The 18,960-nt window shown below is 39.5% G+C and overlaps 1 protein-coding gene across 1 annotated transcript; it reads right to left on the bottom strand.

The window, feature by feature from the left end:
* Window positions 1–702: 702 nt before the first annotated feature.
* Window positions 703–17,651, bottom strand: LOC123873383 (chymotrypsin-1-like). The gene is made up of 5 exons (XM_045918232.1): window positions 17,596–17,651; window positions 9,699–9,927; window positions 8,797–9,031; window positions 7,748–7,921; window positions 703–849 (listed from the first exon to the last, which is right to left on the bottom strand). Exons 1-5 carry the CDS (start codon window positions 17,645–17,647, stop codon window positions 703–705), a joined length of 837 nt encoding a protein of 278 aa, XP_045774188.1. The 5' UTR covers window positions 17,648–17,651.
* Between the last annotated feature and the right edge of the window lie 1,309 nt (window positions 17,652–18,960).

Raw genomic sequence — 18,960 nt, 5'->3', positions numbered from 1 at the left:
AAAATATACCTATCTACTTAGTTAATTATAATTATATAAACACTAACTACTTATAGAAATTGTCCAGTTAGGGATACTTTCACGGGTCAAGTCCATGGGTTTTTTGGAAAAACCTATATTTTTGAATAAGCGTTGACCCTCACCACAGATGTTCCTATCTAGGCCGGAGAGGAGAGGGGAGGACAAAATAACCCTTGCTATAATGTAGGTACCTACATTTTATATGAAATTGCGTGGACTAGAGACTCGGCAGGACGTACGGTACGTACAGGTATAGATACGAAGGTACGGTCGGCCTCAGAATCCGAGTAGCAATTCCGCGAAACTATTGCATCAAAAACCTGTCACACTTATGACCTTTTTAGGGTTCCGTATCTCAAAAGGAAAAACGGAACCCTTATAGGATCACTTTGTTTTATGTCTGTCTGTTCTACAAACACGCCACACACGCATAGCCAATGCATATGCATAACCATGTCACGCAATTAAGGTGCTAAACGACTTACAGTCTTTGACTGTACATATTAAGTATACATGCTACATACAAAATGCTCACCGCACCGTTTCGGCACGACCCGTCTCTAGTAGACGTGTTACTTTACAGTTTTATATAAGTAGGTTATTATATAAGTAGGTATAGATAGGGTTTGTGGTAGCAAGTCAATAAAGGAGAATCAATTAGGTGTAGGTAACGTTTATTGTTTATACGGTGTTGGTTATGATCCAGCTCCTGAAGGCGCTGACGCGCACGAACATGTCCGGCGCGCCGCGGGCGCACGGCAAGCCCCAGGAGACGATGCCGATCTGTTGGCCGCGGTCAGCGCGGACCAGCGGGCTGCCGGAGTCTCCCTGGAAACAGATTTATATAAAGGGTGTAACTACAATATAGCAAAAATTTAGCATTTATTATCCAATGTATCCATAAACCATTTGCCTTTTAGTGCTTAAGTATTTTTTAAACCCGCATTGTATAGTGTGCAAAACTCGGCTTAATGTTCCACCTACGAGTTACGACGCGGAATTGACTTCGAGTGACCTATTTACGGAACGTTCTGTTATGACGGGGTGTCTCGGCGGCAGAGAAACAAACTTGAAGTCAAATTAACACCCCGTTTATTTAGTGTTCTTTGTTCGTACAGTCGACTTAGTTACTTGGATTATACCGAGCGCGGACCCTAGTGAAGGGTTTAGAGAGCCGGAGTCTCTTCTTCAATCTTTTCCGAGGTCTAACCGGCAGGCAAAAACCGGGTCCGAAGTTAGAGCGGATCGGATTGAAGAGTCGAAACTGAATTATTGATGCCAAATGCATCGTTTTATAGGCCCCATACTGCTGATTGGTGCTTTATTATTGATGTCAATTTGGAAATAGTAAGTCAGCAATATGCGGCCTAGGCTAGGGTTATAACACCTCCCCCCTTAAACGGAACATCCGGGAACAAAACCGGATGTGAGTATAATCCAAGTTTACAAAAATTGAACACACAGAAATAGAAAACATTTAGAAAAATAAAACATGAAGATTACTTAGAAACTAGAAGCATAAACAAAATAACTTATAAATAGTACATCGAGTACTTTGAGTAAACTATGCTTATTTAAACTAAGGTGCTATTTGGAAGTAACAATGATAGGACATAAAAATAAAAATAGAGATGACGGGAGTTTTTACATTATTTCGAGATTTCTTCTTGGTGAATCGGTGCTATGATGGTTGGTATCCTCAGTATCGTAATCGGAGTTTGTCCTTTCTATAGAATTTTCACAAGTTTTCGTTTGGATTTAGCTATACAAGTGTTGACGATTTTTATACAACAAGATGTACTACTATCTCTATGTTGATTCAATTTATTACAGCAAAAACACTTACATAATTTATATGAGAAATAAGAAAATACAGAAACTGATATATACTGAATATAGTAGTCATTATACTGAAATAGTAACTATATCTAATATGATAAATATAGGTTTATATCTGACAATTTAATAGAGGTTAGGTATGGCATAGCGTCAACACATTATCATCTACCTTAGCTTTAGAACAATGATCATCTTCAATAATATTAAAATTCTGATGTGGAACATGATTACAGTTGAAACATAGATTTTGAAACATAGAATGAGTTGAAGTATCTTATGGTAAGCTTTTTAGTGCTTTGTCTTTAAAAAAAAATTTAAAACAGTTTTTTCAAATAATTATTAATGACTTCATTGCGATGGAATATCAAAATTTAATTTTCTTTTAATGTTATTATTATTTATAGTAAGTAATAACGAGTTCATTAAAACGGTACAGTATTATATACCTACTTATTTAAAGTATTTGTAAGCATAAAAAATACTATTTATGGAAACATGTAGGTATACAACTACACGTCTAAGATTGCAAATGAAATAGGTAATATCGTAAATTTACATTTTCAGCAATAAAATAATGGCTTTATTATTATTATGGTAGACTTTACAATACTTAGATAGGGTTTTGAATACCTGTTGAAATGTACAAATAAATATAACACATAACGTTAAGTTACAATATAACCATGCGACATTTGATTAAAATATATCCATCTACATAGGATATTAAGTATTAGTAGTATATTACATTTTTGCTTGATAACTTTTTTATAATTACAAGAGTCAGCGATACTTTACACATGTTCAGTTAATAAGGTCACTTCACAAATTGGATCTTCGACACTGGATTGTATATTTCTTGGTTTACACGAATAATTGTTATTGTTTATCACCTTAATCACACTTAAGTCTTGTAGCGCGGAATATATTAATTTATTTCGTGTTATTGCCAATAATTTTACGGGTGGATTAATCAATACAAAAGTAGTAAAAAGTATATGATATTTAAGTTGGTTATCTATTGAATTAATATTTTTTACATGTTTATTATTATGATTAATTTATTTCTTTTTAAATGTAGAGGTAGGTTTGAAATGGCATTATTAAGACTTTAATTCATTGTAAATTTGCATTGGACTTAGCACGGAATGAAGTACTATATTCTAAGGGACTAAGGATTCTAAGGAAATTTCTAAAAAGCACTAAAGTTAATAATGACCTTTATTGGCATTTGCTGAAACAGTGTCTAAAACTTTTGTTGTTATTCAATATACTTATGTTATGTTATATTATGTGTTCTTATATTTTTAGTTAAGTTTTGAAGTAGTATTATTGAATGATGGGATAATAGGAGTCATTAGATGAATATTTTCTTTCATAATTGAGTCTTAATGTCTTTGAATCAAAAAGCTGTTTTAATATTGTGGTAAGGTAGTAGGTATAGGTATGTTGTAGGTATTATGAGATTTAGTAGATATTGAAGAATTAGTAGAGTTGGATATAATGCATTGAAAGGAATTAATAGAGTTATTATATTATTTATTGGAATATAAATGGGATTGGTCGTAGTATTATTTTTGATGCCATGCATTTGGGGCTGGTTACCCTGTCGGTTGGCTTGTTGAAAAGATACAGCGGGTTTGGGTGTAGGTTCAGTGGGTTTGATAATGGATTCAGTGGAGGTGGAAATAGATTCAGTGGATTTGGTAGTGGATTCAGTGGATATGGTAAATGATTCAGTGGGTTTAGTAATTTGTGCATGGTCATGAATTTGGGGCTGGTTACCCTGTTTGTTGGCTCTTGGCACGGATACAGAGGATTTAGAAACATGATGTGCACGGTCGTGAGTTTGGGGCTGGTTACCCTGTCTGTTGACTTGTGACATGGATACAGAGGATTTAGAAATATGATGAGCACGGTCGTGAGTTTGAACCAGAATCCTTCCAACGAACAAATCAATACGGTAACCAATCTCAAACAGATAACCCTAAAAATAATGACAATCTCACTAGATGCATTACTCTCGAATCTACTAATTCTACAAAATCCAGTAAAACCCATGATACTGAAACATACTCCAACATCTACGAAATAAATTACAACGAAAAATTACATTTGCCGCACATTTATGTCAAATCTCAATATTCAAATAATTTACTGGTTCTGTTGGTCGATTCTGGTGCAAGTATATCCTTAATAAAACAATCCTCATTACAAATTCAACCAATACTGACCCCTGAAATTATCCAATTTAAAGGTATTAACAAAGACGCGGTACCTATCAAAAGCCTAGGACATTTTCAACTAGACTTCATATTTCAAAACAACAAAACCACTTCAGGCAAATTTCATCTAATTCCAGATAACATCAATATAGAATTTGATGGTATCATCGGCAGCGACTATCTCAAATCTCATAAATCCAACATCGATTTCAAAAATAAAATCCTTAATATTAACGATAACCAAATACAAATTAATTTTACTAAACCTAAATATACCGTTCCAGCCCGCTCCGAAATGATCATAGAATGCAATGTCTCAAATCCCGAAATAATCACAGGATATATCAATAAATCCGAAATTCAGAAAGGAGTATTTTTATCTAATTGCCTTGTTACACTTAAAGACAATAATCATGTCACTGTCTCAGTCCTTAACACTAACGATGAAAACGTTACAATAGAGTCCCTTTGTTTAGAGTTAAACCCATGTAACCTACTAGAAGATTTTTCCCACCAGGTTAACTCAATCGACTCTTCCAATAATCAAATGGAACTAAATAGGTCACATGAAGTAAAAACCCAGATACGAACTTCACACCTTAATTCTGAAGAATCCACAGCATTACTTGATTTGTGCTCCGAATACTCTGACTTATTTTATTTAGAGGGGGATACCCTCAGTTGCACTAATACCATTGAACACAATATTAAAACTACCAATTCCCAACCAATCCACGTAAAAACATACAGGTATCCTGAATGCCATAAAGAAGAAGTAAATAAACAAATTCAGAAGATGCTAAAACAAAACATAATCAAACCATCAAACTCTCCCTGGTCATCCCCAATTTGGGTAGTTCCAAAGAAGCAAGACGCCTCTGGACAAAAGAAATGGCGTATTGTCGTAGACTATAGGAAACTCAACGATATTACTGTTGGAGATGCTTACCCCATTCCCAATATAACAGAAATTTTAGATCAACTAGGTCATAGTAAATACTTCTCCACATTAGATTTGGCGTCGGGATTTCACCAAATTCCAATGAATAGAGAGGACTCACCCAAGACTGCCTTTTCAGTTCCCAATGGCCACTTCGAATATGTTAGAATGCCATTTGGCTTAAAAAATGCTCCTGCCACATTTCAACGCCTTATGAACACAGTTCTTTCGGGGCTTCAAGGTCTACACTGTTTCATATACCTCGATGACGTCATTATCTATTCACATGATCTCCAATCTCACCTAAATAAACTTAAATTAATTTTTGATGCCCTTAGAAAACACAACTTAAAACTACAGCCAGATAAGTGCGAATTCTTAAGAAAAGAAGTAGCTTATCTTGGTCATATCATCTCAGATAAAGGTGTATCCCCTAATCCCGAAAAGGTCAAGGCAGTGATGAACTATCCTACACCTAGATCTCCAAAAGACATTAAATCCTTTCTTGGTTTAATAGGATACTATCGAAAATTCATTAAAGACTTCTCCAAAATCACTAAACCACTTACATCCTTACTTCGCAAGGATACCCCTTTTTCCTGGTCTCAAGATCAAGAAAATGCATTCCGTAATTTAAAGTCCATGCTTACTAGTGCCCCTATCCTTCAGTACCCTGATTTTTCTAAGGAATTCATCCTTACAACAGATGCTTCTAATTTTGCCCTAGGTGCAATACTTTCGCAAGGTAAAATAGGTGAAGACCTACCCATAGCCTATGCTTCTCGAACTCTTAATAAAACAGAAGGCAATTACAATACGACTGAAAAGGAACTTCTGGCAATTTTATTTGGCGTTAAAACTTTTAGACCCTATCTATATGGTAGGAGATTCCTAATAGTAACAGATCATCGTCCTCTTGTTTGGTTAATGAACTGCAAGGACCCCAGCAGCAAACTAGTCCGATGGAGACTCAAATTAGAAGAATATGAATATAAAATTATACATAAATCTGGTAAAACAAACCTTAACGCTGATGCTTTATCCCGTCCTCCTATATTTAGCATAACCGATACAGAACCTAAAAACGACCCTTCATATGGAGAATTTCTTCAATCTCGGTCCAAGCCTATGGCTTTTACCACTGAAATCCACGAATTTGACCAAAACCTTCTAAAAACCTCGTGCTCCACGATTGCTTATTCAACGTCACTTGATCTGGACTCCTCGAATCCTTATTGCGAAGAAATCCTTGATTCTCTAGAAGACAAAGAGGCTTTTATACACTCCGATAGAGAATTATACTCTATAAAAACTACTCAGTTCAATAATAAATTATGTTTCCATTTGTTTACTAAAGTTCATCATTATGATTCTTGTACTTATCAAGAAATATTTAAAGTTCTAAACTCTCTTCGTAATAAACTTATTACATTCTACCCTGATATAAATGAAATTTCTATGTCCGATTTTTCCAACCCATTTGATAAACTCCACTTCACAATTATCTATGAATTAGTCTGTTTTCTTTTCCATAATACACGTATCAAAATAAATATTTATCACAATAAAATCGTCTACCCAAAACCTAACGAAATCCCACTTCTGACACCAATGTTATGACGGGGTGTCTCGGCGGCAGAGAAACAAACTTGAAGTCAAATTAACACCCCGTTTATTTAGTGTTCTTTGTTCGTACAGTCGACTTAGTTACTTGGATTATACCGAGCGCGGACCCTAGTGAAGGGTTTAGAGAGCCGGAGTCTCTTCTTCAATCTTTTCCGAGGTCTAACCGGCAGGCAAAAACCGGGTCCGAAGTTAGAGCGGATCGGATTGAAGAGTCGAAACTGAATTATTGATGCCAAATGCATCGTTTTATAGGCCCCATACTGCTGATTGGTGCTTTATTATTGATGTCAATTTGGAAATAGTAAGTCAGCAATATGCGGCCTAGGCTAGGGTTATAACAGTTCGTTGAACTCTAGCGTCAGTCAGATGCTCCATTTTGTAATATATTGTGAACTTTTAAAAAATTCAGGATTTAATTTTTTTTATAGTTTTTTTAATGGTATCTTATGAGTTATCACTTATCAGTAATCATCAGTACTATCACCTGTCGTCGTTTTGCTAGCGTTCTGTTACACTCTATATTACTAGCTGACCCTTCCCTTTTTCGTTCGGGTGGAATTTTTAAAATAATGGCGGTAAAGATTTGGTTTATATACAGGGTGTTTGGTAATTAATATATAATGATAACACGTACCCATCTGATAAATACAATGCTAAAGTAAAATGACGAAATTAAATTATAAAAATTTTCATACAATTTTTTTTTTATGACCTAGTTTTCATGGTCCTAATGTGCCCTAACTCACTGAGATCGTTGGCCTCGGCCTATCTAAAGATGGCCAACGATCTCAGTGAGTTAGGGCACGTTAGGGTCATGAAAACTTTGACATAATTTTTTTAAAATTTTGAATGGAATTCTTTATAATTTTATTTCGTCATTATACTTCAGCATTGTGTTTATCAGATCAAAGTAGCATGGGTAGTGGGTACGTGTCGTCATTATATACTATTTACCAACCACCCTGTATACAATAATATGTTCAACGAGTGGGTGAGTGTGCACGTGCGCAAGCCTTCATCCCGTTCATGACGATCCTTGCCATTTAGTACCTATAGCCAGTAGGAAGAACGAGGCAGTTACAAGCTCCTGCATACTCACGTTGCAAGTGCCACGTCCGGTAGCGAGGAAGGTGCAGATTTCCACGCGAGGGTCTACGGGGGGCGCGCGGATGTTGAGTTCCTGGGCGCGACGGGCGAGGTCCTGCACGCAGCGGTTACCGTCCAAGACGACGGGACGGAGCTCCAGCAGAGTTGCAGATAGGGAACCTCCAGCCTACAAATAAATTAAATTTTCCTTGGATGTTTATAGAAATAGAGTTTCTTGCTGGTTCTTCTCGGTAGGAACGGCATTCCGAACCAATGGTAAATTATTTGCAAAAGCTATCTTTAAAAGAAAGTTCTATCTGTAAAAGTTTATTTGAATAAAAACATATTCTATTCTATTCTATTCTAGAGTTGTAGAGTCTTTGTCTGGTGGGAGGCTTCGACCGCGGCTAGTTTATAGTTTATACCCTTCCTGCAAAGCCGTGTCGCCAAGTGATGTAGGGATATATAAACGATACAAGCGATATAAACGAAAGGGATATATGGGTTTATTAAAAACTGCTATACCCCTTCCAGGTTAGCCCGCTTCCATCTGAGACTGTATCATCACTTGCCATCAGGTGAGATTGCAGTCGAGGGCTAAGTTGTATAAGAATAAAGAAGAAATAAAGGAACCACCACTGAAGCGAGTTGGTCTCACAATTTATAATATAAGACTGGATAAAACTATCTGGCACTACAGGTGTTTGAAGTACACCAGACATACAGATGGTAAGAGTGAAATCGCTTTTGATGTATTGCTGTTGTAAAAAGGGAGGCTTGTAGTAAAATCAAACAGCTCCCCTTTATACACGTAAAGAGATCCTACGTTTATACGGTGCTGCTCCAATAAGCTGGTTAGTTGAGGGTTAATCAGACTGCCTGCTTTTGAGTCCGCTGTAGTTTGATAGCTACAGTGTGATGATCGCAATCACCTCAATCAATCCCCAATAGTGGGGATTTGTGAACTTTTCTTCCGCAAATCCCCATTAAAATTCTCCCACACATTGATGGGGATTGTCAATGGGGATTAGTGGAATAGCCCCGTATTTTTTCCTTTTTCACCTGTGTTCTTCCCCAGCCAGTGACCCTGGTCTGGAGGCCAGCGTTAGCGAAGTCGTAGTTCATGGGAATAGGCTGAACTGAGCTGGAGAGAGCGATGTTGGAAGAGGTGATGAGGATGCCGATGTCGTTCTTGATTTGGTTGTGGTTGTATTGCTGGTGCATGATACCGCGTTGGAAGTTGTGGGCGACGCCGCCGCTGTTCCAGCGGTTGGTTCCGACGGTTCCTCGCAGGGAGCTGAAATAATACGCACTCCGTCATATAGTGCCACCAATTTATTTGTTCAGGTGACAGCGTAGCTAGTGGAGAATAAGGTACCTATTGCTAATTTATGAAATTCACCAAGGAAACGGAAAAATGTTTTAGCAAATCGAAGATGCAATATCGGTATTGCAATATTAATTGATACCCGCGACTTCATCCGCGTGGATTTAAATGAAGAATAGGTACGTACAACGAAAATAGAAGGTGGGTGGAACAAAATTAGGAGGTGGGTGAGAATAGTCACCATTTTCTGGTTGCTGGTTTTTTTCAGTAGTTCAGGCATAATGCATTTCAAACTTATCCCTTGTAAAATTTTCCCATCCCATTGCAATCTGTATACGTCCACCAATCGACGCCTTTCAAAGAGCGCGCCACCAAATACGGTCCTCCACCTTCCTCATCCCCCCGTTTCCTACCACCTTCTTCAGGCCATCAGTCCAGCGGGCTGGAGGGCGTCCCACACTGCACTTACCGGTACGCGGTCTCCTCTCCAGAACACGACTGCCCCAATGGCCGTCAGTTCTGCGACAGACGTGACCTGCCCATTGCCACTTCAGCTTGCTAATCCTTTGAGCTATGTCGGTCGCTTTTAAAGTTTATTTGAATAAAAATCTGTCTCTGTAGATAACTATTGCCGTACTTGCTAGGGTTGTTTCCGCCGGCAGCCCGCATGCAATGAGCGGCGGTGAGCATGGTCCTGCGCGTCACGATGCTGGCGCCGCACAGGAAGCTCCTGGAGATGCTGCCGGTGGTGAGCGCCACCATGTAGGGCACGTTCCCGGCGTTGGTGCCTCCCACGATGCGGGCCGTGGGGTCCGTGTGGTCGAAGAAGATGGACATGTCCTGCTCCTCCTCCTCGATGGGGAAGGCTGAAAATATTTTTTAAAGTGAAAACTTATTTTAGGCATAGGTATTGGGCGTTTTGGGGTCCAGGGTAAAAACTTCAAGGTCATGCTAATTATGGTTCCATAGTTCCGTACCTTAAGAGTGCCAACGGGACCCTATCACTATGCCTCCGCTGATAGTCCGTCCATCCGTCCGTCTATCTGTCAGTTGGCTGTATCTCGTGAACTCTAATAGGTAGAGAGTTGAAATTTTCATAGAATATGTATTACTATTGCTGCTATAACAATAAATAATAAAATTTCTAAATGGCCACCATGAAAATAAAAAATAAATAAATAAAATATTATTTCTTGTATGATGGTACGAAACCCTTCGCTAAACGGATCTCCTTGAGGTCATATTGTTCCGTTTTTAAAATTAGGTAGGTACCTATAAGGTCTTCCGAGTTCCGACCTTGTGGTTTTATCATTATAAATCGGTTTACTAAAATCAGAGCTTTAGATAGCGGAGTGTGATAAACCCAATATACCTAAGTACCTACCTACTAATATGCATTTCAATAATTGTTTAATTTAAAATCCAGTTACATACTAATATGTAAAATACCAAAGTACTTTACCTAGGTATCTAATTAAATTATTTAAAATATTTTAATACGAAAATGAGTCTGTCTGTCTGTCTGCTTTTCACTTCCATCCATCCATTTAACCAATTATTAGGTACAGAGATAGTTTGCATCCCAGGGAAAAATTAGACACAGGCTACTTTTTATCCCAGAAAATCTAAGAGTTCTCGCCGGATTTTTATAAAACAAAATCCACGCGGAACATGTCGCGGACATCATCTAGTTAGGGTTCCGTACCGCAAGGGTGCTTTTGGGACCCTATTACTAAGACTCCGCTGTTCGTCCGTCCGTCTGTCTGTCAGCGGGCTGTACCTCATGAATAGGTAGAAAGTTTAAACTTTCACAGAATGTGTAATTTTATTGCCGCTATAACAAAAATTAATAAAGATTTCAAAATATCTGCCATGAAAATTAGAAATATTATAAAGTAAGTACTATTTTTATCACACGATGTTACGGAACCCTTCGTGTGTGAGTCCAACGCGCGCTTAACCGATATTTTTCTTTAACGTAGCCATCTACTCGGATAGGATTTTCAAAATCGAGTATGAAGCCGGGGTGTGTCAAACTTTTTAAAAATATAATTAAGGTAGACAGAGATAGTGATAGGTACTTACCATTGCTGCCGAGGAGACAGCAAGACACAAGATTGCTACTTTGAACGCCATTTCAGGAGCTGGATTAAAGTTAGGGGCTTCTAGAGCGTATTTATATGATTTCGTGAAAAATTATTTATTAATTATGATAAGAATAAATAAGATAAAAGTGTTATCCTACACTCGCGAGCAAACAAATCGACTGCATTCCTAAGAACGCATACGGAATTCTTTTTCATAACCAATTCATGAAAATGAAATACTGATTAGGTATTTGCTAAGAAAATAAGGAACAGTTTCTTCTCTAAAGATTTTTTTGATAGGCTTTAGATTAGGATGATAAAACATTTTCATAAATCCGTTATTTAAAAAAAACTGTACCTATGCGTTCTTGGTGAGTGAATCGATTTAATTGCTCGCAAGTGTAGTGGGTGCTTACGTAAATTGTACACAATGTACTGCACTGATGTACCTTATTATTATATTCTATAAGTTTGTGTTCGTACCTAATATGAATCCATCGAAAACCGTAAATCTATCTTTTGTTTTTTAGGGTTCTGTTGGTCCCAAAGGAGGACCCTTAGATTACTAAGCCTCCGCTGTCTCTCCGTCTGTCAGCGCAGTTTCAACTTTACCATAACGGTTCATGAACGTAACGTAAAGTTGAAATTTTCACAATGGCATTTTGTCTCCTCCGTGCCTCGGAGGCAAACAATGGAAGAACAAAAATATGCTGTCTAATGGGCGTAAATAAATTTTCCATTTTTTTGACATCTTTTTTAGCACTCTTATGATTAAAAGAAGTCTATTACTTAGTGCACGATTCATTAAAATCGGTCTATGTGTTTGATATCTAGAGCGCCACAAAGTTTGTTATATACCTACTTAAACATTAAACATAATACTATACGACATAATAGACTGATAAATAAAATACTTCTCTCTCTAAAATAATCCTCCGATTATAAAAATCAAAATATGCCTACTTATTTAGTTAATTATTAATTACTAGAGGGTGCCCGCGGCTTCGCCCGCCTGGATTTCGGTTTTTTAAATCCCGCAGGAACTCTTTGATTTTCCGGGATAAAAAGTAGCCTATGTCCTTCCCCGGGATGTAGCCCATGTCTGTACCAAATTTCATCAAAATCAGTTCAGCGGTTGGGCCGTGAAAACGTAGCAGACAGACAGACAGACAGAGAGACAGACGGACGGACGGACGGACGGATGGACGGACGGACGGACGGACGGACGGACGGACGGACAGACAGACAGACAGACAGACAGACAGACACACTTTCGCATTTATAATATTAGTATGGATAATATGTAAACACTGTAGAGAAAATCCAGTTAGGGATAGCGTCCACCGATCTTTTTGGAAAAACTCATAAATTTTTTGAATAAGCGTTGACCTTAGGCCAAGGCCGGGAAATAGGAAGAAATTCCCCTGAGGAGAGGGGAGGACAAATAACCCTTGCTATCATGTACATTTTATATAAACTGCGTGGACTAGACAAGCGGCGGAACGGATAATAGGTACGAAGGTAGCAATTCTGCGAAATTATTGCATCAAAAACCTGTCACACTTATGACCTTTTTAGGGTTCCGTACCTCAAAAGGAAAAACGGAACCCTTATAGGATCACTTTGTTTTATGTCTGTCTGTTCTACAAACACGCCACACTCGAACTAACGCATATGCAAAACCATACCACCTAAATATGATAATTAAGGTGCTAAACAACTTACAACCTTTGACTGTAAATATTATACATACTATTTACATACAAAATGCCCACCGCACCGTTGCACGACCCGTCTCTAGTGGACATCTTACTTTACAGTTTTATAAGTAGGTAGGTTAAAATAGGTGAAGATAGGGTTTGTGGTAGCAAGCCAATAAAGAGAATCAATTAGGTGTAGGTAACGTTTATTGTTTAAACGGTGTTGGTTATGATCCAGCTCCTGAAGGCGCTGACGCGCACGAACATGTCCGGCGCGCCGCGGGCGCACGGCAAGCCCCAGGAGACGATGCCGATCTGTTGGCCGCGGTCAGCGCGCACCAGCGGGCTGCCGGAGTCTCCCTGGAAACAGATTTATACATTACTAGCCGACCCTTCCCAGCTTCGTTCTAGTGGATTTAGGTTTTGAAAGATTCATCCTATGTCAATTACAGGGACGCCAGCTACCTCGGTACCAAATTTTATACAATCGGATGTATCTTTAAGACTCCCGTGAGAACTTTTTGATTTTCCGGGATAAAAAGTAGCCTATGTCAATTACAGGGATCAGGGATGCAAGCTATCTAGGCACCAATTTTTGTACAAATCGGTTAATCGGATGGACCCTTAAGTCTGCCGTGGGTACTCTTTGATTTTCCGGGATAAAATGTAGCCAATGTCCTTCCCCAGAATGTAAGCTAACTCTGTACCAAATGTCATCAAAATCGGTTAAATTGTTGGGCTGGGAAAAGTTAGCAGACAGACAGGCAGATACTCTTTCGGGTTTATAATATTAGTATTTATAGTATGGACTAACTGACGCTTCCCGACTTCATTAGAGTGGAAATTTTGGTAATCTGGGGGTAAAAGAATGGCGGTAAAGATTTAGTTTACGGCATCCCAGCTTTTACCGAGCCGGATGCACTCATATGACGGTCTGTTGTTGCGCAAGTACTGGAAGTTGAAAATCTCTCGACTCTGCGTAATTTTCTGCAGAAATATGCGAAAGTCGATGTGGCGTGGGCTTTTGACACGTAGCGTGCTTATGTCGTACCGCTGCTGTACCGACTAATCAAAAATGGTCTAACAGTTAAATGTTTTCACCAGTGATCGGAATTTCGGGTGCAAATGGCGCATATTCAGGTGCAAAATAATCGGTCATTACATGGGTGCAGGATCTTTGAGAGCGCCCCTAGACCCTATGCCCTGTGCTCTACACACCCTGCACCATAGATAAAACTGGCTTTGACAATTTCTTAAAAAACCCCAAGAACTCTCGGCAAGCAACCAAAGGTTTGATCTTGAAGGCGCAGAGCTCATATTATGATTCTCATTAGCGGGGCGCAACAGGCGCAGGTTGGCTGTCATATCACGTCACGCTCTGCCACCCACATTGCTTACCGCACGTACAGTCTGCCGTGCACGCACCATTGTCTAGGTGTAGAACGAGTAGGACGTGCGCATGCATGAAGCATCCCGTTCATGACAATCCTTGCTGTTTAGTACCTACAGCCACTAGGAAGAACGAGGCAGTTACATGCTCCTGCATACTCACGTTGCAAGTGCCGCGTCCGGTAGCGAGGAAGGTGCAGATCTCTACGCGAGGGTCTACGGGGGGCGCGCGGATGTTGAGTTCCTGGGCGCGACGGTTGAGGTCCTGGATGCAGCGGTTACCGTCCATGACGACGGGACGGAGCTCCAGCAGGGTTGGAGATAGAGGACCTCCAGCCTAGAAATAAATTTTTCCTTGGATTTTTATAGTCTCGGGTTGTGGAGTTTTGTCTGGTGGGAGGTTTCGGCAGTGGCTGGTTAACCCTTCCTGCAAAGCCGTGCCGCCAAGTGATTTAGGGATATATAAACGATACAAGTGATATAAACGAAAGGGATATGGGTTTATTAAAAACTGCCATACCCCTTCCAGGTTAGTCCGCTTCCATCTGATATGGCATCATCACTTGCCACCAGGTGAGATTGCAATCAAGGGCTAAATTGTATAAGAATTAAAAAAAATGACGAACCACCACCGAAGCGAGTTGGTCCCACAATTTATACCTAATATAAAGGTAGCTGCATACGTAACGTGTTTTTCCCCCAACCCGGACGGGACGGGACGATTTCTCGAAGTACTATTGGACAACTAGAAAACGGACGGGGAGGGGCGTTCCAGTTGTCCAATAGTAGTTCGAGAAATCCGAGAAAAAACACGTTACGTATGCAGCGACAACTTTCTGGCACTACAGGTGTTTGAAGTACACCAGACATACAGATGGTAAGGGTGAAATTGCTTTTGATGTATTGCTGGTGTAAAAAAGGAAGGTTGTAGTAAAATCGAACAGCTCCCCTTTATACATGCAAAGAGATCCTACATTTATACGGTGCTACTCCAATAAGCTGGTTAGTTCGGGGTTAATCAGACTGCCTGCTTTTGAGTTCGCTGTAGTTTGATAGCTACAGTGTGATGATCGCAATCACCTCAATCAATCCCCAATAGTGGGGATTTGTGAACTTTTCTTCCGCAAATCCCCATTAAAATTCTCCCACACATTGATGGGGATTGTCAATGGGGAGTAGTGGAATAACCCCGTGTTTTTTCCTTTCTCACCTGTGTGTTTCCCCAGCCAGTGACTCTGGTCTGGAGGCCAGCGTTAGCGAAGTCGTAGTTCATGGGAATAGGCTGAACTGAGCTGGAGAGAGCGATGTTGGAGGAGGTGATGAGGATGCCGATGTCGTTCTTGATTTGGTTGTGGTTGTATTGCTGATGCATGATACCGCGTTGGAAGTTGTAGGCGCGCCCTCCACTGTTCCAGCGGTTGGTTCCGACGGTTCCTCGCAGGGAGCTGAAATAACACGCAAGTTCCGTCATACAGTGCCAGTCGAATTTATCTGTTCAGGTGACAGCGTTGCTAGTGGAGAATTTGGTATTGCAATAAGAGATTCACTAAGAAAACGGAATTCAAATCTTTCAAAAAATCGAAGATTCAATATAGCTGTTTAATTACATTCCAATATTAACTGATACTCGCGACTTCATCCACGTGGATTTAAGTGAAGAATAGGTAGGTACAATGAAAATAGAAGGCGGGAACAAAAATAGGTGGTGGGTGGCAACAGCCACCAATTTCTGGTTGCTGGTTTTTTTTCAGTAGTGCATAATGCATTCCAAACTTTTTCCTTCCAAAAATTTTCCATTCCATCAGCCTGTATGCGTCCACTGGTGGACAAAGGCCTTTCCAAGAGCGCGCCGCCAAACACGGTCTTCCACCTTCCTCATCCACCCACTCCCCGCCACCTTCTTCAGGTCATCGGTCCAGCGGGCTGGAGGTCGTCCCACACTGCGCTTACCGGTACGTGGTCTCCATTCCAGAACACGTCTGCCCCATCGGCCGTCAGTTCTGCGACAGACATGACCTGTCCATTGCCACTTCAGCTTGCTAATCCTTTGAGCTATGTCGGTCGCTTTTAAAGTTTATTTGCATAAAAATCTGTCTGTTTAGATAACTATTGCCGTACTTGCTGGGGTTGTTTCCGCCGGCAGCCCGCATGCAATGAGCGGCGGTGAGCATGGTCCTGCGCGTCACGATGCTGGCGCCGCACAGGAAGCTCCTGGAGATGCTGCCGGTGGTGAGCGCCACCATGTAGGGCACGTTCCCGGCGTTGGTGCCTCCCACGATGCGGGCCGTGGGGTCCGTGTGGTCGAAGAAGATGGACATGTCCTGCTCCTCCTCTTCGATGGGGAAGGCTGAAAATATTTTTTTTTAAGTGAAAACGTTTTTAGGCACTTTGGGCGTTTTGGGATGGGCTCAAACTTCAAGGTCGCGTCAGCGACATGCTAATGCGCCAGTCCGTCCGTCCGTCTGTCTGTCAGCGGGCTGTATCTCGTGATTTTACATAATATCAAAGTATTTTACCTAGGTAATATATTTAAAATATTATAAATGCGAAAATGAGCCTGTCTGTCTGTCTGCTTTTCACGATCCATGCATTTACCCAATTATTATTAGGTACACAGATAGTTTGCATCCCAGGGAAGGGATGTAAACTATCTGGTTTTTTTATAAATGTGATTTTTATAAACAAAATTCACGTGGAACAAGTCGCGGACATCATCTAGTTAGGGTTCCGTACCGGCAGGGTGCCTTTGTTGGGACCCAATACTAAGACTCCGCTGTCCGTCCGTCTATCCGTCTGTCAGCGGGCTGTAATCTCGTGAACTATAATAGGTAAAGATATGAGACTTTCACAGAATGTGTAATTTTATTGCCGCTATAACAAAAATTAATAAAGATTTCAAAATATCTGCCATGAAAATTAAAAATATTATAAAATAAGTACTTTTTTTCTTACACGATGTTACGGAACCCTTTATGTGTGAGTCCAACGCGCACTTGACCGATTTTTCTCTGTAATTAATCTCCAACCCAAAAAGAGGGGTGTTATAAATTTGACGTGTGTATCTGTCTGTGGCATCGTAGCTTCTAAACTAATAAACCGATTTTAATTTAGTTTTTTTTTGTTTGAAAGGTGGCTTAATCGAGAGTGTTCTTAGCTATAATCCAAGAAAATCGGTTCAGCCGTTTGAAAGTTATCAGCTCTTTTCTAGTTACTGTAACCTTCACTTGTCGGGGTTGTTATTAATTTACACTTGTGTAGCCATCTACTCGGATAGGATTTTCAAAAATCGAGTGTGAAGCCGGGGTGTGTCAGACTTTTAAAATATAATTGATAGACAGAGATAGTGATAGGTACTTACCATTGCTGCCGAGGAGGACAGCAAGACACAAGATTGCTACTTTGAACGCCATTTCAGGAGCTGGATTAAAGTTAGGGGCTCTTAGAGCGTATTTATATGATTTCGTGAAAAATTATTTATTAATTATGATAAGAATAAATAAGATAAGTGTTACCCTACACTCGCGAGCAAACAAATGGACTTCATTCCCTAGAACACATACGAAATTCTTTTTCATAACCAATTCATGAAAATGAAATACTGATTAGGTATTTACATTTAGGTTTTAACAGTTTCTTCTCTAAAGATTTTTTTGATAATATTACCAAATGAAAGCTTAAATTATAGGCTTTAGATGACAAAACATTTCCATAAATCCGTTATTTAAAAAAAACTGTATGCGTTCTTGGTGAGTGAATCGATTTAATTGCTCGCGAGTGTAGTGGGTGCTTACGTAAATTGTACACAGTGTAGGTACTGATGTACCATAATATTATATTCTATAAGTTTGTGTTCGTAATATGAATCCATCGAAAACCGTAAATCTATCTTTTGTTTTTTTTAGGGTTCTGTTGGTCCCAAAGGAAGACCCTATTACTAAGCCTCCGCTGTCTATCCGTCTGTCGGTCAGCGCAGTTTCAACTTTACCATAACTGTTCTCATGAACCGTTATGGTAAAGTTGAAATTTTCACAATGGCATTTTGTCTCCTCCGTGCCTCGGAGGCAAACACTGGAAGAACAAAAATATGGTGTCTAATGGGCGCCATATTGATTTTCCATTTTTTTTACATCTTTATTAGCACTCTTATGAGCAAGAATCATTAAAATCAGTCTATGTGTTTGATATCTAGAGCGCCAGAAAGCTATACTATACTAAAGCTATGCTATACTATATGACCTACTACTACGGTAGGTACTATAGGACCTAATAGAGTGAAGAACATGACAGAACCACTCTTTTGGTTGCGCAGTCGGATAAAAAACTAAAATTCAATCATTTAAATTTTAGCAGATCGATGAAGCACCCTAAAAATGCGTATAACTTTTATATAATATTAATTTATTACTAATCTTTCATTGCCAAAGAGATTAAAATTAGTCAACAATAGTTTATTAGATAGAGGTTGATCCTTGCTGATTTTGATTTTGTTACTTTTAGGGTTCCGTACCTCAAAAGGAAAAACGGAACCCTTATAGGATCACTTTGTTGTCCGTCTGTCTGTCTGTCCGTCCGTCCGTCGTGTCTGTCAAGAAACCTATAGGGTACTTCCCGTTGACCTAGAATCATGAAATTTGGCAAGTAGGTAGGTCTTATAGCACAAGTAAAGGAATAAATCTGAAAACCATGAATTTGTGGTTACATCATTAAAAAAAATTAAAATGCG

This window comes from Maniola jurtina, chromosome 16, assembly GCF_905333055.1.
Source record: "Maniola jurtina chromosome 16, ilManJurt1.1, whole genome shotgun sequence".
Classification (NCBI taxonomy): domain Eukaryota; kingdom Metazoa; phylum Arthropoda; class Insecta; order Lepidoptera; family Nymphalidae; genus Maniola; species Maniola jurtina.
This window is presented reverse-complemented; position numbering and strand designations above follow the sequence as displayed.

Bases quoted from the DNA above. Each gene is read 5' to 3' on its own strand.
- LOC123873383 (XM_045918232.1), bottom strand. From the start codon at position 17,647: ATGGCGTTCAAAGTAGCAATCTTGTGTCTTGCTGTCCTCCTCGGCAGC. The intron at 9,928-17,595 runs GTAAGTACCTAT...AAATATTTTCAG, and splicing joins TGTCCTCCTCGGCAGCAATG to CCTTCCCCATCGAGGAGGAG. The intron at 850-7,747 runs GTGAGTATGCAG...ATCTGTTTCCAG, and splicing joins CCGGACGTGGCACTTGCAAC to GGAGACTCCGGCAGCCCGCT.